The sequence below is a fragment of the Falco naumanni genome, chromosome Z, assembly GCF_017639655.2.
Source record: "Falco naumanni isolate bFalNau1 chromosome Z, bFalNau1.pat, whole genome shotgun sequence".
NCBI classification, from domain to species: Eukaryota; Metazoa; Chordata; class Aves; order Falconiformes; family Falconidae; genus Falco; species Falco naumanni.
This window is the reverse complement of record NC_054080.1, coordinates 59,199,764-59,221,304: the sequence shown is the minus strand read 5'-3', so window position 1 is coordinate 59,221,304 and position 21,541 is coordinate 59,199,764. Positions and strand designations below refer to the sequence as shown.

General features: G+C 40.0%; 1 protein-coding gene across 9 annotated transcripts in view; it reads left to right on the top strand.

The window, feature by feature from the left end:
• The window catches only part of ANKRD31 (ankyrin repeat domain 31), a 75,589-nt gene that overhangs the window by 17,580 nt on the left and 36,468 nt on the right, over positions 1-21,541 (top strand). For 6 of the 9 annotated variants that reach the window (XR_005825507.1, XM_040579058.1, XM_040579061.1 and 3 more), the window contains 8 exons: positions 1,060-1,337; positions 1,657-1,763; positions 4,394-4,573; positions 7,736-7,878; positions 12,030-12,174; positions 17,789-17,850; positions 20,135-20,681; positions 21,167-21,412. Coding sequence is in view for 8 of the 9 variants with exons in the window: in XM_040579058.1 (XP_040434992.1) it covers positions 1,060-1,337; positions 1,657-1,763; positions 4,394-4,573; positions 7,736-7,878; positions 12,030-12,174; positions 17,789-17,850; positions 20,135-20,681; positions 21,167-21,412 (1,708 nt within the window). In the remaining variant the exon portion in view is untranslated. The remainder of the gene's footprint in view (positions 1-1,059; positions 1,338-1,656; positions 1,764-4,393; positions 4,574-7,735; positions 7,879-12,029; positions 12,175-17,788; positions 17,851-20,134; positions 20,682-21,166; positions 21,413-21,541) is intronic. The other 3 variants (XM_040579059.1, XM_040579064.1, XM_040579060.1) reach the window with 3 other exon arrangements.

The following is a 21,541-nucleotide window of genomic DNA, read 5'->3' as shown; positions in this document are numbered from 1 at the left end:
CTCTGCTGAATATTAATTAAGAAATTAATCAGTGAATCCTCCACGTCCATCTGTGTCCCAAGAAAGGACTAACAAGTTCTCCCACATCACTGTGCAAGAATTTGTATGTGTGTGCTGAGGGTGTATCCTAAGAGCTTTCAGCATTACTCAGGTGTGCAATAAGCTAATGAATACCCACGTTTCAACAGCTTGAGTGATACCCAGCAGCACATCACACTCACTTGACTAGAACAGTGAATAGACTCAAGTAATTCAAATTAACTACCATGTGACGATGTACCTTTAGTGTGGGATTTCTCTCCCTTACTGTTAGGGGTAAGCCTTTGGTATACACCATTTAGGTTCCCCTTTGCACCAGTTAGGATGAGGTGAGTACCATCATCTCTGTAAATAACTCTTCCTCTTCACCAGTGGTAAGGGTAATGAGGATGCCTAGTGTCATCTAGGTGCCTGGCTTTTAGAGGGCTGAATGTGTGTGAAGTGAATCTCACCTGTGGTGGCTGTAGCTCAGGGTGGGTATGTCTTTAGAAACAGCTTCTCAGCTAGGAGTTACTGAACCTCAGGTGAAACATGATTCTTGATCTTGTGCACATTTCTAGGCTTGTGTGAGAGTGAGATAAGGTGGCTAGATTAAGGCATTTTAAATATCACTTTATTTTTTAGGACAGGAGCTCATGTCCATAGGAAACTAAAATGAATCTGTTAAGTCATTGCATATGTCCAACCAAACAACTTTCAGGTATTATCAACTTTCATTCACTATCAGCCAGGCTAGATTAATTATTTAGTTATTCTGAGTTGTGATTCTGAGTATCCTAACTTCGTTGGCTGATTCTACTAGGTTTCCATGGTGTGGCATACTACTTTAGGACTGCCTTTCCTATGGCAGCTTATGTGTCTTTTGTCTGTAGAATTCCAGTTATTCACTTAAGCAACACCTCCATTGCCTGTGAGAACACATATAATTTACAAGATAATGTTCTTGGAGCTCTTATATATACAGCCCTTGTTTTAACTGCATACTTACCAGTTGCATGTAAAATTTATTTTTTGTCACAGCCTGTGGGTGATCAGCAGGGAGAGAAAGAAGTAATTTCAGATTACTGGGATGCCACCTCTAGTGAAAAGCAAACTGGTGAGGGGAGTTCATATTCAGTGGAGGCTGCAGCATCTGCAGAAATAGACCAAACAACATCAATGAAAGAGATGAAGTTAAGAGAGACCTCCTCGAGAAAGTGCAGAGATTATGTTTCCAGTCATTGCCAAATACCAGAAGAGACTCAGCAGAAGGTGTCTCACAGTGGTGGTACAGCAAGAAACACAGCTAAGGATTTTGGGTATGACAAAGTCTCACGTAATGTTCTTAAATTCTGTTTTTAAATTAATGTAACAAATACAATGCATACAGAGTACTCATTCCTCATATGAATGACTTTAAATGATTGAAAGATAAAGTTTTACCTTTTATTTAAAGATCTGGAAGTTAGTTTCCCTCCTGATACAGTCTTTACCTAGTACTACCTAAGTTTGCCTGTATACTGGCATGCCATTACAGATTTCCTTTTAAAATACACTCACGTTCTTAGCTCTATTATAAACTTCAATTTATATACAGAACAGAGTGGTTTTTTTGATTGTAAACAAATCTTTTGTCAGTAAAATTCAGAAATCTACTTCCAAACACAAGCAAGATGCAGTAACAACTCTGAATGAGGACAGAAAAGCTATGCAGAGAAGGAGCAAGAGAATTGAAAACAAACAGAGTAAGATATTTTGTGATGTTTATCTTACAGACTATTTTTGTATTTGAACAATTATACTGAATCTAATATAATTCACAAACTTTCCAATATATTGTGGCATAGATTTATTTTAAGAAGATAGTATAAACATTCCTTTAAAAAATTAAAATTACTGATAAATTCCCTCACTTGCTTAATTCTACATATCAGCAACCTAACAGTTGACTTGTTTGCATAAACTCCTTAAGACTCACGAGAATTTTTTCAGGATGCAGTTTTTATCACAGTGTTGTATATGAAAAAATTATGGTGTAATCTGAAAAGCAGAAGAAAAATATTTTCATGCAAGTGAAAATGTAGGTGCTGATACACATGTGTATATCCTTCTATTACACATGTGTATATCCTTCTATAATCTAGTATTGTGTGCAACATCATTCTGAGAGCAGCGTTGACCTATACAAAATAGTTCATTCTATTTTGCATGCCTGCTGTTGTTACCCTGTCTGTTTTAAATATAGTGTTACAGTGCCTTTAATACCACAGTCACAAAGCACTGTTTTGAACTATTCTTCCTTGCAATGTGCTTTTTCAGAGGGAAAGATTGCTATTTTTCATCCTTTGAAGATGCATGCCAAGAAATTCTTTGCCTTGCAGACAAAGTGTGTAGGAGAATACAGAATTTCCTCACCTAAGTGCCCAACTCCAGCATCTTTAAGATTGGGGTCTTAAAAGTTTTTTTCTTTGTTTGTTTAAGCCCACTCAGTCTGGATTTATTTGTGCACCTACAATCATTTAAGCACCTTACAATGTTTGGAAGTATTTGCACTGTAACAGCTACATTATAGATCTTATAAAATATGAGTAATTTTACCTCCAATTAACAAACATTCTCTTTTGCAGCCTTTATGTTATTCTCAGTGAAAGCTTGTTTTTATGAGATTTAAAGTTGTATGACCAACTGCTCACCTATTTCAAATTGACTTACTAATTTCCACTCAAAAACCAAGCTGTTGGTTTTTTAGTGTGATTTCTGCAGAAAGAGTTGCACTGTCTATAGAGGTAGCTTCATGTTAATCTGGTCTAGCAAGTTTACCTCCCTTTTGCATCAGACCTAGCAATAGTCTGTGAGTCACCTTAGTTTGGTAATTCAGTGAAAAAACAGCCCCATGAAAAGTTTCCATTTGGATCAGCAAGCATCACGTGTATTGTACAAGGTCAGACAAAAGGAAGGCGCTAGGAAGACAAAGTACGAATGATGGGAAATGGGTCCTCTGGAAGTAACAAGTTAGATTGCCTTGAATGTGACATAAAACTGCACCTTGTCCTCTGTGTGTCTGTGCAGTTTAATCCCTCTTGAACTGCATGGCTAGGGACTGCAATATCTTAAATGATTAACGTCTTGCAAAGCTGGACCAGTAGAGAGGGACTGTCCATGTGTTCAGCTGAGGGAAGGTCATGGGTAAGCCTGTATCTGTTAGATTATAAAAATCTACACAGAGTCAAGAAAGTTGGGAATTAGTCTGTGCTCACAATATATCCCCAGGTACAAAACAGCAGAGACATCAGGCTTTGTGAGTTACATCTCTGGGAGAACTATGAGTTTTAAGATCATACTTAAAATGCCTGTTTCTGACACCCAGGTGGAGTTTCAGGGCCAGTGAGCCACATCTGCTAGAGGTTGTGGAGAGGAGCAGTGTATATAGCCTGCTGTCCCAAGTTTTTTCATTAGTAGATCAATGAATGGCCTAGGCCATGCATTGTGCTTTCTGCCGGGCAGTCCTCCTGTCCTTTCCTTCCTCCCTTCTTTCTTCCCTCCTGTTCTTCAGAAGAGGCAGTAACCAGGATGCTATTCTCCGCACTATGGAGAGATGCTGGAATGGCATTGCTGGTGAAGTACATAACAGTTTATCTATGTATTGGAGATAATATCTCCCAAGCTGAAAACTGTAATGAGTGCATAATGGGATATAGCATTTGTTTTGTAAAATAATAAATTAAAAATTAAAATTAGTATCTTTTACGTCTTTTACATTACGTCTTTTACATTTAGGCCTCATATTCCCAGGCCAGCTGTGCACCTTCCGCTCATTGCAGAAATGGCTGAGTTAGTTGTGAAGTAATGGGGAAAAGTGTCCTGAGGGAGCTAATGTCAATGCCTATCCTAGTGTAAATACTTCTTGCTCATGAAGCAGAGGTTTTAAAACATAACTGAGTACAAAAGAACTGCTAATAAATTTGACTTTTAAGAAAAGAGAAATTATTGAATAATTGACTAGCTATTGAAGTGGTCATCTTGTAATGAATGAATTGTAACCTAGAATAGCAGTTTTATCACCCAATGAGAAACAATGCACTTTGCAAAAATGTCATTAAAAAGGAAGAAGACTAAACTTAACCACTTTTACAAAATCATATTCATGTGTGTTGAATTTCAGTTGAAGTTTTGTTATGCAATTCTCTATGGTATCTCTTATTGCATGGCATTATTATTTACTTGGTAATGCATTTTTTAAGGTATTTATTTCTACTAGATTGAATGAGCATTTTTTCTCTAGAAAGCTTATTTACCAACAGTAATGCAAAGTGAAGCCAAAAAAAGAGAGGAAAGATGTTTTTCCATTCACAAGATCTTTTACATTATTTTTCAGGACAAGAAGCCTTTGGTAGGACTTCTGCAAATCTGGCTTGCCCCATTTCACTTTCAAGAATCAATAGGAGGAATATTTATGGTGAAGGCTTACTGTATAGAGCTGTTGCTCATGAAGATGTAAACCTTGTACGTAACATAATAAAAGCTGGTGGAAATGTAAATGTTCACGATTATGCTGGTAAGTTGCAATGGTATTAAAATATTATTTTCAAAACGAGAATCTACCTATAACTAATAAAAATATGTATTATGAGTTTGTGCAGTTTGGATGAGACTGGAGGTTTGTGACTAGTCAGTAGATAATTAAAATTTTATTGGTTTAACTTGGTAGTTGCTCATGAGAAAATACGTAGACCTATGTGTAAAAATACTAAAAAATAAAATTTTGCAGAAAAAGTAAGCACTTGAAAAATGACAGTCATGCAGTTAAGTTTACTTAGCCTTAATTCAATAATCTGGTGTATGCATATCACAAAACAGTTTTTAGTTAAATGATCAATATAATGTTTTTTAAAGTTTGGTTGTTGCTTTTTTGGGGTTTTTTTGGTGCATTTCAACAGCCAGCTTGAGATGCCAAGATTTAGAATTTCTAGTTTAATTTTTCAGGGATTCTGATTTGGCCCTGGCATTTTAAAAGAAGTAGCTTCATAATTTAGCACTGCTTTGATTTTATGAAGTGGTGAGTACTTGGTATGTTGCATTTTTACCTCATCTTGCCCCCCCGCCCTCCCCCAACCAATTAGTGGCTAGCTATGAACATTTTCATTGCAGCAATTAACTTTATCCAGCTTCATGTGTAACACTGTCAAAGACGTTGCCACACCCTAGAGTATCAGTTGGTTGTTTCAAACATAAGACTGTTGTTCCTTATTTTGCAGTTCCCATTAGGCTCTGATAAACTTCCACAACAATAGAGAAAATGGTTTTGCAGACAGCTGGCTTATATGGTAGAAAGCTTTGATTCATTCTTGAAAGTGTTTCCATCCCATGTAGTGGCTAGGATTTCACAACTCTTCTGGGGGGGGGGCGCGGGGGAAAGGGGTTCTGCAGTTAAGGGCTATTGCATAATGCAGGCACCTAACAGACCAAATTAAGGCAGAAATTCTCTTGTCTTCTGGAAGATACTGAGAGATAGATTGGGTTGGCAGCAGATTTCAGACTTTTAGGGCATAGGACTCTGGCATTTGAGCTAACACCATGACTCACAATGTGTGTTAACTTGTGCTAGAGGTAGATGAGAAAATATTTTGTTGGTGGGTTTCAAAGCCACCTGCTTACCACAGGGAGATGTGTGTTCAACTGTGGCCTCTCTGGGCGAGTGTACAAAAGTGCACTGGTTCCAGTTTTTGGCCTCACAGTTGCTTCCTTTTTCTGCCTTTGCATATTTTGCCAGGTCGCTGTTTCTTCATCCTCCAGACTCTGGCTGCTATTTTTGGTGCAAAAGGGGCACAACTGTACAAAATGTGTTTTAGTTGAACTCCTTGAAGAGACGAGAGGCAGACCTGCCCCTACTTCATTCCTTTTTAGTGAGGAAATTGTAATCAGAAAGAAGTAGAGTTGCTAGACCTGTGCCATTTTGAAATGCACTTTAATCTTACTCTCTTTGGGAATCATTGTTCTGATTATTGTATTCTGCCTCAGTGCCTTTTCTCTTCCTTTAAAACTCTCCATCAGTGTTTATCCATATCTTAGCCTAGTATTTTTCCTTATTGCTGTGCTACAGTACCCTGCTTCAGTGCCTTACTTGAGTTCTTGGGTTCTTTTGTGGGTTGTGTTCTCCTTTTTACTACCTGGACATCAGTACAAAGGATATGGACAGCATGGTAGAGGTACTGTCTGTGCTTTCAGTTTGAGTCTTGATTTACAGTGCCTTGAGGGAGCTGAAAAACAGGTGCAATGGAACTTGTGTTTCTCCTTGGTTGGGAACATTGCACAGTATCCTTGGAGAATCATGTTGCTAAATTCTAATGATTATCAACTGAACATGTTACAGGTTCATTTTTTCAGGGGCTTATTAGTATATCAGATAGAAGATGCTTTTTACAGATGGAGAAGAAATAGATACTTCCCCCTAAATTAACCATATTTATCCTCCCCTTAACAGATTTCAAGCTTTTGCTCCAGAATATGGAGTTACTAGTGAGTTTCTTAATGAAATAGGATCTATAAAATGCGAGCAAATATTTTGCAGATGATGCTGTTAAAAACAATCTTGAAGTACTTTCAACATTGGGAAATATAGTTAAAACTAGGTTGAAGTTCAAGCATTTGGAAGTAAAGCCTAAATAGCACAAAATTTTTGGCAACCTGATGCAACATCCTGTGCCGATAATAAACCAGATTCTATACAAATATACAATATTCTGGGTTGGGTGGGGTATAAGAGGGCTTCAAGAGTTGATATTCCCAATGAAATTAAGATAATTTTGCTTAATGGGAGCAGAATAATCTTAATAAGCCTATTTCACATAGTTATTCACATATTTAGTATGTGAATGAGGCCCAGGCAACCTTCTGATAATGGGAGATGGTTGAAGAATAAAGCTGTCCATCAAAACGGTCTTCTGGAGGGCATGCTGGTTTGAGAGCTGGAGGATAGGAGTGGAGGGGCCTCTTTTTCCCTTACTTTTCTCCTCTACAAAAGCCTGTCTCATAATGAATGTTTAAGGAATGATGCACGCCTATTGCAAACCCGGTTCCACAACCTAAATTCCATACTTTATTTTTCTTTAAACATCTCCTTCATGGAGTAGAATTATTCTGTGGGTTGTGAAGCTCATATCTTGGTTTATTCCGTACAGCTGGGAATGGATATGGAATTCCAGTAAGGATTTTTCGTTGCTTTCTTTGAACACTCAAACCGTTCTCGGATAGTGTTAAAAAACTTTTTTATTTGGCGATAAAGACTCCACATATTTGTTGTTTCTTCTTTCTTACTTACTCTCTTTAGCATGGCTGTATAAATAGGAGTGCTGTGAAAAATTATCTTGTTCTTAAAGTAGCATGGATGTTTTAGTTAGGGATGAATCTCTAAGATGTGACTGGAATACTTTTTATTCTCTTCTTTCATAACAGAACTATCAAATCTAAAACTGATATTGTTACAGCTGCACCTGGTTCTTCAGTAAGTGCAAACTTTGACAAAAGAATGAGATGTCCCAACCCTTTTGTTTATGACTTTTTCATAAACATTTCCTCATACAATTTACTGTAAAATGCATCAGTTTTTACATTTCAGTATACTGTCTGAAATATTTATCAAATAGACAACCTAAAACTGACATAAATTTTTATAAATTACTTAACCGAAATGTGAAATACAGGTTTTTATTTTTCATAGGCTGGACTGCACTACATAAAGCAAGTGTGGAAGGCTTTTATGGGATAGCAAATGAGCTTTTGAAAGCAGGAGCTGATGTTAATGCTAAAGGAAGTAGACAAATAACACCGTTGCAAGATGCAGTTAAAGAAGGCCATTATAAGGTATAATTCAAATGGAACACAGATTATGTTTTAGGAATAGAAATGATTTTTGGATCCAGAAGGTCACATAATCTTTTTACATGTGGCTGATCTTTTCAGATTATGGGTAAATTCAGGAGCTTGCAAGTCCTTTCTGCCCAATTCCTTTACAAACTATTCTATGCTTTACAAGATTTGTCCAAAAGCAGAAGTTGTTTTTCCTGTTGTTTAGGACAATGGCTGAAGTACTGAGGAATAGGTTGCTACTGTGTAATACTACTTGTTTCACTTATTTTATAATCATCTTGCTGAATAATATATGACCTGAGCAGTCTTCTGGAGTTCTCATGACTTTTTCTCATTATTTAGTAAACTTGCATTTATGTGTGCAGCCATAACCATGCACAGACATTTTTTGTGTATTAACACATAACATGGAAAGTTAAGAAGACAGGGCTTTATCTTTTGTATGATCTTAAACAGAAAGTCAGCTGAATAGTCAATATGAATTAATTACTTAAGCTTTTTTTGCAAAATTCTGTGATTTCATAAGCCTGTGTCTGAATTGTGGATCCTCTTTTAGTCTGGCAGTGGTTGCCTCCTTTGTGGATGGTCCTAGGGTGGCCCAGATTTATGTAGGAGTTCTACATGTCCCTTTTACCTGCTTGCTGTTCCTTTCTCTAGAAGTGCACATATGCTGCCTAATATGTATTTATTTTCAAGATTTTTTACATTTTTTGTGCAGTGTAGTAAGTTTTTTCCCTAAACATTTGCTCTCTTTCTATTTTACAACTGAGAAAAGACTTATCTGTTTCTCCCCAAGTCTCCCTGGAGCAAAGAGAAAAGGAGGACTTTTGGTTAATGATTTTCTCTGAGACGTGAGAGACTTGAGCTTGATTTTCAGCTTGAGGATGTGGTAATGCATCTTGCCCCCTTCCCTCAGGAATCCCCCGTAGGCCTTGGCCTCTGTGTAATGAGTTGGACAGTTAAGCTTCCCTTGACCACACTAACAACTCTTGCATGGCTGAGGTGGGAGACTGCACTGGCTGTACCAGAAACATTCCTTATCTCAACCACAGCACCACCTGACAGCCTTGGAAGGATTCCTTATCTGAACCATAACATCCTCTAAAAAGACCAGGAACACTATCTGAATCTGAGTGGATTTTTGAAGAATTCTGAAAAAATCCAATAATTATCAACTCAGATTGTGGTCAAGATGGAAATTTACTGTTGACTAAAGCCAATCATCTCTGGCCCCATAAACAGCAGCCCTAAGTGAGACCCTTTGAGCTCTGCTGGACCGCAGTGGGCTGTGAACAGCATCTCCCTGTGAGTGGGATGCCACTCAGAGCTCGCTGACTCCCAAGGTTGCTGTACTAAGGGGACCATCGCTGAAAGCTAACGCAGGGCTTGGGCTAATTTGACTGCTTCTTGAGGCTCAGCCATTCACCTGTAATATGTAAGGGTTAAACGAACAAGAGATTGGTCAACTTTGGTGAGTTGGCAGGGTTTTACTAATGTCTGTAGGATGTGTGTAAGATACTTAGTTGCTACGTATTTGTGGTCTGGAAGTTTAGATAAGGGGATGTAGAATCTTAAGGGTATGTCATAAATAACTTTGGACAATGATAAACGAGTACTATAAAGAAAGATGTACATTTTCTTTAACTAAAGGGCAGGATGGTGTGTGTCAGAACAATAAGATAAGTAGTTTTAAGTCAGCAGAAGTTAACTACTATGCATGGGGGCAGAAAAATATATAAAACATTTCAGGAAATAGTTTAAATATGTATTAGTTTTCTGGGAAATACTATGCATATGTATTAAGCCATAGCATAAAAATAGTGAGAACCGGAGCTGAGGTGTACATGCTAGGAAGAGCGATCCCCTATGCACCTGGTGCCACAGATAAAGAATACCTGGTTAACAATGACTCTGTGGCTGAGTTTTATCTTGGAATCCTGGTCCAGCCTCCTGCTTCAGCGAGGAGTGCTAGAAAGCAAGGGGGCTCGGAAACTCCAAGTTTTGGTATCACCTGTTGGGATTGCATTCAGTATGAGTATTTCACTGAACTTGAGGGGAACTTTTGACAGGTGTACGTGTGTGTACCTATATTTCTATACATCTATTCCTTTGTGTCTCTGTGCATATGTGTGTGGATTGTTTTAGGTACCTCATGATAACTATAAGGATTACTGTCTCAGATCTTTAATAAAGGTACTGTTGTGATTGTAGTACATCCTATGTACTTCACTTTGTAAATGATAAATCAGTCAATGATTAAGTGCTGCTAAAATCCTATGAAAAGCCTTAAACTGTGAACAAAGCTTAGTCATCCTTTAGATATAAGCTTGTGAGTGGATCTAGCCACACCTGAGATCTCTTAAGAGTTTAGAAAGCAAAGGGTCTACTCTGAATCTCGTGACTCAGTGGAGGGTCTCCCTTACCCTTTTACTTTTTTTAGTCTCTGTGTAAATACTTCCAGCTTTAAATTTGATTCTTCTTTGTGTGTTTTATCTATGTAAGAAGTAATAGAGTGAACCTTGCCCACCAAACTTTGTGAAGTCACACTCCCACAAATTCCTATTAAAATTATTTTGCTCATACCTTTGATGGTGATAATTTAAGCAGCTTAACCTAAAACACTCCTTCATGACAGTGGATCACAGACTCTTGCTGGTTCATGAAATATTTCTGAGTTCTGTGAAGGTATTTAAGACACCATGTCCATGGTTATGCTTGAAGGACTCTGCATCTCTGCAAGTAATATTCAGGGGTCAGCAACCTGAATGATGTTGGAAGAACACTGATCTCAGCTAGGTCACTTGGGGCATACCAACATCATTCATCACAGAGCTGTGTTAGAGTTATGTGAGCTGGTGTAGCCACAGGGAATGGTACTGTGTGGTGGTGCTATGTTTCCTCAGGAGCACTGTAGTTGTATCACTGCAGTGTCTGTCAGCTTCTGACTAGCAACAAAATCATGTAGTCATTCAGTAATACGGCTTTTGGTAACATGGTATTTGGAGCTTTCAAAGCTACCTTCTCTGCATGAAGTTATTGTAGGTTGGAAACACACTTTTTGACTGCTTTGCCCCTTTCTGCACCTGAAATGTGGCAAAATTAATTTCTTCTTTCAGAAAAATGATAAGTATATGAAAGACTTTCTAATAGTACAGTTAAGGAGAGAGCATACAAGTGTGATGTGTAGCTAAAGATCTCGTCAAGGAAGAAGAGTTCTCAACATTACTCATTGAAAAAATCTATAGATCTGGGACATCTTGTGAAGCCCAGGAGGGTTCTTGCTGTGGATTGAACCTTTTGTGATTTGCTCTGTTGTTAGGAGAATGTATGAATTGAGAAAACTTCATTAGCAATTTTCTCAGTAGCAATCTGGTTAGAGCTAATGAGAGACTTAAAAGGCATGGGTGAAGGATATGAGTTGAGGTTAGTCTGAAATGGTAACAGATGCTGAAAAGAAAAAGGCAGAGGTACAAATAAAACCAAACTAGTTCTGAAATGAGATTGTAGGATTACCCAAAGAAAGGGAATCATCAGACTGTAAGTTTCCCGTAGCTTAAAAAAGTATTCTGCAAAGGTAGATGGAACATTTTTCTGAAGTGGTAGTTTCTTGAATAGCAACAGAATAAAGTTTTATATTTGTACATAAATCATAATGTTGGTAAGACCATCTGAATGCGTTTCATTTGACTAGATGTATCTTGTACATCTGAAACAGCTGTCAGACCTTCTCTTTGCAGTCACAGGAGTCACAACAGACACACCTAGAGCACAACTGATTTTCTCCTAAAGTAGATAGCCTAAACAGATAAGCTGACTCATACACTAAAATTGCCTAAAATCCACCAATGAAGAGCTATGGGAGGATGAATCCTGTCCTTTATTTTGGGAGACCTTGGCTTAATGTAATCAGATTAATAACTGGAATGAATTTATAAAAATTAAAATAAGATTAAAGGACAATGATGCATCTAGGAGAATGCTTGGGATATATTCACTAGAATAGAGAGGGATTATTTGTCATAGGCCTTAGATTTGTTTGTAGTTGCTTATGTTGTCAAGTACGCAAGAGAGAGGCCTGTATAAGGAAGGACTATGGAAAATACTGTCATAAAATAAACTGCCTGAAAACATACATTTTTTTCTAGGTGGCAGAGTTATTACTTTGGTATGGAGCTGATCCCCTATTAAAAAATGAGATGGGAAGGTGTGCATTAGAAGAAGCTGCTGATCCGTCTATGGTGAGACTGCTTAAAAGCTATGTAGAAAAATCCAGAAGAGGTTCAGTATCAGGTAGGGAGAATTATTCTGACATATCATCACCACTAAATGGAGAGACTCAGAATATCTTTTGCACTATATTTCCTTAATTACTGCTAGAAATTCAATGGGCTTCACTGTCTGATGCCTGGGTACCAGTGAACACTCCTTACCCAGCACAGCTGCTGTACATTGGCAAAGTATAAATGATGTGGTGATTATGTCCAGCTTTTTCTTGGACTGGAGCCAGCTTTGAATTTGAAATTAAGATGTGAAGCACAATAGTTGTTGGCTAACTAAATGTAAGGTGGGGCGTGACTGTACTTGCTGATGGTTGAGCTGTGGCTTAAAGCTACAGATAAAATTTGGTTCTAAACTGGCACAGGGGCTGAATTATAAAGGATTCATAAGATAAAAAATGAAGGATCTAGGTTTAGGTGTAGATCTTGGGTGTTGCCAAGCCTTAACTGCTTATCCTTAGCTGCTAGTGTTAGGTCTGGGACTAGGGTAACATTAATGTAATAGCTAGTTAGTTTGCTAGGGGCTGGTAAGTGGGTAGGTGGACATTTTGGCTGGGAGTTGGACCTTGTACACTGCTAGGAACCAAGTTGAGAAGAAGTTTAGAAAAAGGCTGCTTTGTAGAGGGATTTTTAAAGGACCGAGGACATATGTTACCATTGTCTGGGTTGGACAACCCAGGCCTGTTAGTTGAAGCTGCAGAGCAGTTTTAAATTGTCCTGGGAACAAGCAGTGGGAGAAAGAAAACAAGCTACACACAGACAAGAAGCCAGGTGCAGAGCAAGTCCTGGGAACTGCGAAATCAACACACTGTCTTCGGCACACTCTGATCAGGCACCCGCAGCTTGCTCACCAGTCAGCGACACGGACCCCACATGGCCCAGAGACTTTTATCCAATCACCTGTGTGTAAAGTCGGCTGAGCGGTCGGTTTAAGTTATAAATATGACCTGTTTGTTTAATCAAGTGAGCACGGCATGTAGCCATATTGGTGGGATTGTCGTGACTTGGCTGACTCTCCACAGGGGACGCTTTTTGCTGCTTGGTCACGGGCAGGTACAAAGAAGTGTCACAGGGTAAGCCTTGATTAGAGTTAGATTTAGGACTATTGGACACCAGTGGGCCAATGTTGGCTGTGGCACATTTAAGTCTGGAAGGTGTCCCCAGCCCTTGGACTATTATCCCGTACTGCTTTTCCCTGTGGGTGGCAATGAAGCTGCAACACATAGTCTGAGGGCAGTCAAAGGAGACTTCAGGGCACTGGGAGAGTTAGTAAGGGAATCTGGTACACAAATTTTTTCCTCTGTCCTTCCAGCTGTGGGCAGCAACATTGGAAGAAACACATGAACCCAGTCTATTAATACATGGCTCTGCAGCTGGTGTCACCACCACAATTATGGGTTTTTCGATAACTGGGTGGTCTACATGGCGCACTGGGCCTGCTGCTGTCATATAGGATTCACCTTTCTTAAAGGGGGAAGAGGGTCTTTGCTAATGAGCTAGCAGGGCTCATTCACAGAACTGTAAACTGGACTTAAAGAGGGAATGGGATAGTATCAGGCTTCCCTGTGGCAAGCAGTGGGATGACACACCAAGGTTAGGGGGATAGGGTGCTACTGAGTGCCTTCAGCTTGATGCTCTGAGACGTGATGGATACACTGGAGCACACACATCATATGGAGATGAGTCAGGGTCTCCTGAGGTAATGGGAGCTAACAGGGAAACACCAGGAAATTACCTCAACAGCATTAAGGTGTTTTCCTCTAAAAAGGTGACAAGGCCAACAGCCCAGCTGGAATGCCTCTACTAAAATGCATGCATCATGGGTAACAAACAAGTTGGAAGCCACTGTGCTGCTGGAAAGCTACAACTTAGTTGCCGTTACTGAAACTTGGTGGGATGAGTCCCATGATAGGAGTACACCTGTCAGTGGCTACAGGTTGTTCGGAAGGGACAGGTGAGGAAGGAGGGGTGGAAGGGTTGCCCTCTTCTATCACTTCAAGAAATTGATAGATTGTGAAGAAACTGAAGAATATCCATGAGCAGGTTGAAAGCTTATGGGTGAGAATTAAGACTGAGGCAACAAAGGGAGCATTGCGGTTGGTGTTTACTACAGGCTGCCTGATCAAGGACAACATACTGATGAAGCCTTCTTGCTCCAGCTACAGGACGCATTGCGCTTGCAGGCTGTCATCCTGCTGTGGGACTTCAACCACCCTGACATCTGCTGGATGAACTGCAGGCAATCCAGTAGACTCCTGGAGTGCATTGAGGATAACTTCTTAAGCCAAGTAGTAGGCAGCTACTACCTGAAGGTATGCAATACCAGAAGGTATACAGGATCAGCTCACCAATGCAAGTGAGGCTAATCAGTGATGTGAAGATTGGAGGCAGTGTGGGCTGCAGTGATCATGCACTGATGGAGTTTGTGGTCCTGAGAAGTATGGGTCAGGCAAAGAGTAAAGTCAGGACCCTGAATGTTAGGAAAACAAAATTCCAGCTGTTCAAGGAGTTAGTCAGTGGGATCCCCTGGGAAACCACACTCAGGGACAAGGGAGCAGGACAGAGCTGGCAGATCTTTTTAAGGATGCTTTCTGTAGAGCGTGAGAGCTCTCAATCCCCAAGTGTAAGAAACTGGGAAAGGAAGGCAAGAGATTGACACAGATTAGTTGAGACATGCTGGTTAAACTAAAGGGCAAGAAGGAAATGCATAGGCAGTGGAAGCAGGGACAGGTGTCCTGGGAAGAGTATAGAGGTGCTGCCCAGTTATATAGTGATTGAGTCAGGAAGGCCAAGGCATGCTGGAGCTGAACTGGGCAAGGGATGTGAAAAATAGTAAGGGCTACTGTAGGTATGTCAGCCAGAAAAGGAAGGTCAAAGACAGCGTAACCCGATGATGACTGGCAAACTGCTAACAACAGACGAGGGGAAGGCTGAGGTATTCGACAACATTTTTGCCTCAGTCTTCACTGGCAACCTCTATTCGTGCATGGCTCAAGTGGATGGACAACAAGACGGGAACTGGGGGAGTAAAGTCATTCCCACTGTAAGAGAAGACCAGGTTTGTGAACACCTGAGGAACCTGAACATACATAAGTATGTGGCACCTGACAAGATGTATCCCAGAGTCCTAATGGAATTTACTGATATAGTTGGCAAGCCACTGTCCATGATATTTGAAAAGTTATGGCAGTCAGGAGAAGTCTGACTGGAAGAAGGGAAGCATTGCACCCATTTTTACAGAAGGTAGAAAGGAGAACACTGGGAACTACCAACCTGTCAGCCTTACCTCTGTGCCTGGGAAGATCATGGAACAGATCCTCCCAGAAGCTCTGCTGAGGAACATGGAGGACAGGGAGGTGATTCTCAAGACAGCCAGCATGGCTTCACCGATGGCAAGTCTTGCCTGACTAACCTAGTGGCCTTCTGTGATGGAGTGACTGTATCAGTGGATAAGGGAAGAGCTATGGATGTCATCTATCTGCACTTCTGTAAGACCTCTGACAGGGTCCTCCACAACATCCTTCTCTCTAAATTGGAGAGAAGGATTTGATGGATGGATGGTTTGGCGGATGAGGAATTGGTTGGATGTATGCATCCAGAGGGTAGGGGTCAATGGCTCGATGTCCAGGTGGAGATCAGTGACAAGTGGTGTTGCTCAGGGGTCACTATTGTCACCAGTACTGTTTCATATCTTCAGCAATGACCTAGACAGTAGGATCTAGTGTACCCTCAACAGGTTTGCAGGTAACAGCAAGCTGAGTGGTGCAGTTGACATGCCTGGGGGCTGGGATGCCATCCAGAAGACCTGGACAAGCTCAAGAAGTGAGCCCATGTGAACCTCAGGGGGTTCAGCAGGGCCAAGGGCAAGGTCCTGCCCCTGGGTTGGGGCAATCCCCGGTATCAGTACAGGCTGGGGGTGAAGGGATTGAGAGCAGTGCTGTGCAGAAGGACTTGGGGATGTACCAGTGCATGAAAAGCTGGCCATGAGCCAGTAATGTGTGCTCGCAGCCCAGAAAGCCAGCCAAATCCTGGTGCGCATCAAAAGAAACGAGGCCAGCAGGTCGAGGGAGGTGATTCTGCTGCTCTACTCTGCTCTGGTGAGACCCCACCTTGGAGTACTGCATCCAGCTGTGGAGCCCTCGGTGCAGGAAAGACACGGACCTGTTGGAGGGGGTCCAGAGAAGGGCCCCAAAATGATGGGAGGGGTGGAACACCTCTGCTGTGAGGAAAGGCTGAGAGGGTTGGGGTTGTGCAGTCTGGCAAAGAGAAGGCTCTGGGGAGACCTTGTAGTGGCCTTTTGATACTTAAGGGAGACTTTTTAGCAGGGCCTGTTGTGATAGGACAAGGGGTGACGGCATTAAACTAAAAGAGGGTGGGTTCAGACCAGTTGTAAGGAAGACATTTTTGTAATGAGGGTGTTGAAACACTGGCACAGGTTGCCCGAGGAGGTGGTAGATGCCCCATCCCTGGGAACATTCAAGGTCGGGTTGGACTGGGTTCTGAGCAACTTCATCTAGGTGAAGATGTCCCTGCTGATGGCAGGGTGTGGGTGGACTAGATGACCTTTAAAGGTCCCTTCCAACCCAACCATTCTGTGATTCTTTAAGTTTGGAGACAGGACAGTAGGAGTAGGCAGGAGTTACTGGCTTCAAATGAGAGTGAAACCAAGGTTAATGCTGGTGTAAGAGATTAGCTTGATGGAAACTGCTTTATTTGGGAGGTCCCATGATTAGAGGTTAGGGCTGCAGCCACCAAAGGTCATCCAGACATTCTGAGCTTTCCAAAGTTTGGTGGGCTGAAAATATGTTTAAAATTGTAGTTTGGATTAGCGTTTGGCTTAATAGGTGCTCGATAGCTGGGTGAATCTTAGGGCTGGAGTTGGGGTTCATGTTGCAGTACAGAATAACAAAGGGTGATAAGCTAAATTTTTTTTTCAGTGTGGTGTGACAGGTCTAGGTTTGAGCGCATATTGGCCAGAAGTAAATGCATACTGTTGTGTGGATTAAGTAAGTATATTAATATCTAGGATAAGATCTTGGTAGCTTCTATACTCTTTTTATGCCATTTTGTCAGCACAGAGGGTAGCTGGAAAGCTAAAGCAGATGACCACAAGGCGCTGAATTGGTGCTGGGGAACATCCCTGCTTATATTTACATTGGTGATTTGGCTTTGGCTACTGCATCCCTTTCCCTGCCCAAATATGCTGTACAAGGAATGATGTAAGCTAGTATCATCCCAACATTCCTGGCTTCAGAAAAGTCTCTTGGGGATCGGGGAAGCCTGTTACAAGTTAGGGAAATGTAGTAGCTCCTCTGAGTTTCTAAAAATAATTTCTCAGGTCAGCAATCCTCCAAAAAATTTGGAAGCATGTCACACTTCATCTCACCTGTCCTGGTTGGTACAAGACACCATCTACAATAAAGATAGGAGTCCAAGATTTTAATATGTATTTTACATATTGATATGTTTTCATTTCTAATAAAAACCTTATGGCTCGATATCTTTTCTAGGTAGCTGAACGTGGTAAGTACTGTTACACACAAGGCTGTGGACACAGTATGGTGTATGTGTAAAGAGTTATGATCTCTTCAATTCTTGTTTCTTTCTGTCTGTCATTTTCATTTCAGATGGAGATGATTCAAAGAATACGTTAAATACTGAAAGTGTAGAGGACACCAACCTGCACCAGGTACATCTTTACAGAGATGTTAATTTTATGCTGAACTGTTGTTACAGGCTTGCTTAGCAGTCTTCAGTAAACTAAAGCAGACGAATGTTTCTGGAATGTGTTTCAAACCCAGTACATGATATACTAGGCACTTCATACCCAGCAGGGACTGAAACAGAGTGACATTCATGTTATGTCAATTCTATGGAAAGCAGTTGCTGATCCTTACTGGTACTTGGTTTAAGCTGCACTCTCATGGACATGCAGGACAGAGGCAGCTGGCTGCCTATCACGGACAGTGGCTCTTGCTGAATTTTGCAAGTGCTGCAGAGGTACTTTACAAGTCTGGTACATGATGCCTTTTTGTACTTGCAGATACCTGACTGATACTGCAGCACGTTGTCTGGCTTGTAGCAGCAGGATAGCTGCTTCTTGCCTCTCTCTAGTACGTTGTGTTGGGTTTTGATATGAAAGGATTAGGGAGCCACTGTCTTGCATAGGGGTCGCACAGTTATACTGTGAGATGTGGGAGCTAATGCCTCACATGAAAACAAGACACCATGATCAGTCACTTGGGTTGTCATTTGTTTGCATATAGCATAAGAGCTTTTGGCATTAACAGCTGTATTCTCCCCATCTCATTTTCTCCCCTTTGAACAATGGTAACTGGTAATGTCTGAAACATATTATGCAGCATGCACAGACACTTTATTCTTGCTTTCTGAAATGTTATGTGATTATGATAACTGTCCTTATTTCTCACATTAGTACAGTCTACAATGTCCTTAGAAATGTTATGCTGTAACAGCATCCATGGTGTATAATCTTCAATTACACATTAAAACATTAATTGATTGATGAAGGATATTCTCCAAGTAGAAGGTGTAAACATTTAATTGGGAAAATCTACTACTGTGCTTGTGTAACTGATGATTTCAGTGGTTGTGTGAGTTGTTGCAGTGTTTGTGTTCTGGTTCTATCTCCAGATGTGAAGTAATCAACAGGATAAGTCTGTTAGTCTGCCTTTAGAGCAGTTTTGTTGTGAGACTGCCATGAGTTAATTCTTTTGTGTTTTTGCTGTGTTATTTCCCGTTCTTCAAAGTTTCCTAGAATCATTGCAGACAGATCTGCTAGAAATGTGAAACTGTAACTCTGGTATGTGACCACAAAAGCAATGTAGTTTTAATTCTTTAAAGGCAGAGCATTAATTCAAAACCGGTTAAATTTTCAGAAATAAATAAAAGTGTAAAGCATTTCAGTAATATTTATAATTTAATTTCACCCATTAATTTTTACACTTCTTACACAGATTTCTTAGTTTCTGAATTTCTTTGTCCTAAAGCTGTCTTAAAAAGCTGCAAAAGCAGAGGATATCAGTTAAGTTTATAACAGTAGTTTTCTTTTAGTGTATAATAAAGCAATTTATCAGAAAATGAAATTAAGTGTATTTCCTGTTTTGTAGATAGAATTAAATGCAGATGACACAGTTCAACATGATAATACTAAAGCATCCAAGGAGGTTTTGCTAAAAGTGAGCAAGGCAGAAAAACAAATCTGGTGAAATATAAACAGTATATGAAAGTAAAGTTCTTCAGGAGTCTGAAGGCAGAAAACCAAATGAAAAAAATATAACTTCAAAAAAGAAAAATAAATCTGATATTATTATAGCAGAGGCTACAACCAAAACTATTCAGAAATAATGTCTTATGTTAGGTAGGCCTCAGGTTTAGGTCCACCCTGCAAACTAAGGAACAGTTAAATTATAGAAAATGTATTTCCCTGGTGCTGGACCTAATGAAGTGGGACGCACTGTTGCTGTTTCTAATCATAATTGTTGCATCCTAGTTAACATTGTGAGAAAACCGAGCTCAGTCAGACAGAATTGCAACAGAAACATGAATTCAGCAGTGGTGACAGTGAAAATTAATTTACAGAAGAAAAGGGCAAAACTGGTGGAAGCTCAGCAACTTCTGTTGTAACAGGGGAGTATATCACCAGAAATCACATCAATGGTTTCTGGAGAAAAAGTGTCTGCACAGCATTCTCAGACTACTGATCTGAAGGAACTTGATTCTCAGTCAATACTCACTTGCTTTGACTTACTCTCACAACCTATCTGTTTTAAAGTTAAAACAGGACGTCTGAACAGGAGTTATGACAGTGATCAGGAATTTAAGTACCAGTGTGAGAATACCTTCAGAACAAATTATTTCTTTGCAAAACCTGACAAATAAAATTAAATCTGATGTTGATGGAAACAAAATTAATGGTCTAATTTTAAAACTCTTTTTGCCTTTGTTTGAAGATTTCCTTACAGACAGGCGAGTCAGAACCAACATGCGCAAGTCTTACGGATTCGGACAGCATGGACATAGTGCAACAGACTAATGTAAATGAGGTGCAGAACATTAACACTAATATATCTGAAGATGGAATCAGCTGCACTGAACAGAGACTTCAAGCAAATACAGAAACACTGTTGGCACACGAGCTTTTAGCAGCTACTAATGGAGAAAGTGTTTCTGGAAGTCCTTATGATTCTACCAGTGGTGTAGTAAGCACCATTCCACAAGAGGCTCCACAACCTGAGAAAGGTGGGGGGATCCTGCTTAATGCAGAAGAAAGTGTTGAAGCGTGTCACACCGAAACTGAAAATGCTTGCAGTTTAGACATCGAGCCTATGGCTTTACAACTCCATGAAAAGGACATGCTTCAAATTAGACAAAACAGAGGGGACCTTCAGGACACCAGCTCAAAAGCAGATTTGCATTTTAGTGTTAATGCAGGCAGCAAGTCTCCTTACTCATTTCAGATCGTGGAAAATATGCAGAAAGAAACCTTGCAGAAAACAGGTGCAATACTTTGAAAATAACTGAGTTTCTTGTAAACATTCTATGTATTCTATTAAAAAAAACCAGCTGTTGGTCTCCAGAGAATCTATTTTGCCATAAATAAATAGCAGACACATGGAATGTGTTCTAGTATATTCCAGTGTTCTAGATTAACTACTTAGTAATTTTTGCTTTCATTTTTGGGGACTGTTTTATATCCATGTCCCTGTTCTGTTTACCAAAATGTTACCGCAATGCTTATTCCAATAATTAGGGTATATAGAAGAATCTTGGAATTGTTTTGCATTCAATCTCAGTCATTAACATGGTAAACAGTGGGTAAAAGACTTATTATGTTAAAGCATATTCAAAAATACAGTGAGCTACTGCAGATATTTTTTAACCTAGACAAGGTGGTCATTTTGACATTAATTTTAATATCAGTTATAACTTCTGAAATTACTGAATAGTATGACATAGATACTCTGCTTTTGTTAAATCAACAGATGAAGGAGTTTTTTCTGGAGTGAGTGGAACAGAAGGCACCGAAGAAAATGGAGAAGAAGGAAATGCAAAGACCAGCATGCTTTCACAGTTTACTGAAACAGAAGTCCATGCTAAAAGAGTTAGATTAGACCCCTGGGAGACAAGCCGAAAGGCAGCCTCGTATTCCAGTAGCAGCAAAAACAAGTCTTCATCTGATCAATCACAATTCAGTCAAGCATCAGAACCACAAAAATCCAAGCAATCAGGTGAAAAGTTAATAGTATTTTATAAAAACAGTGGCTTTTTTTTCCAGACATACATGAAGAAGGCTTTTTGTAAAACATGAGGGAAAATCAGGAAAAAAGTATATATAGTATGTTGAGCAAATACTCTAG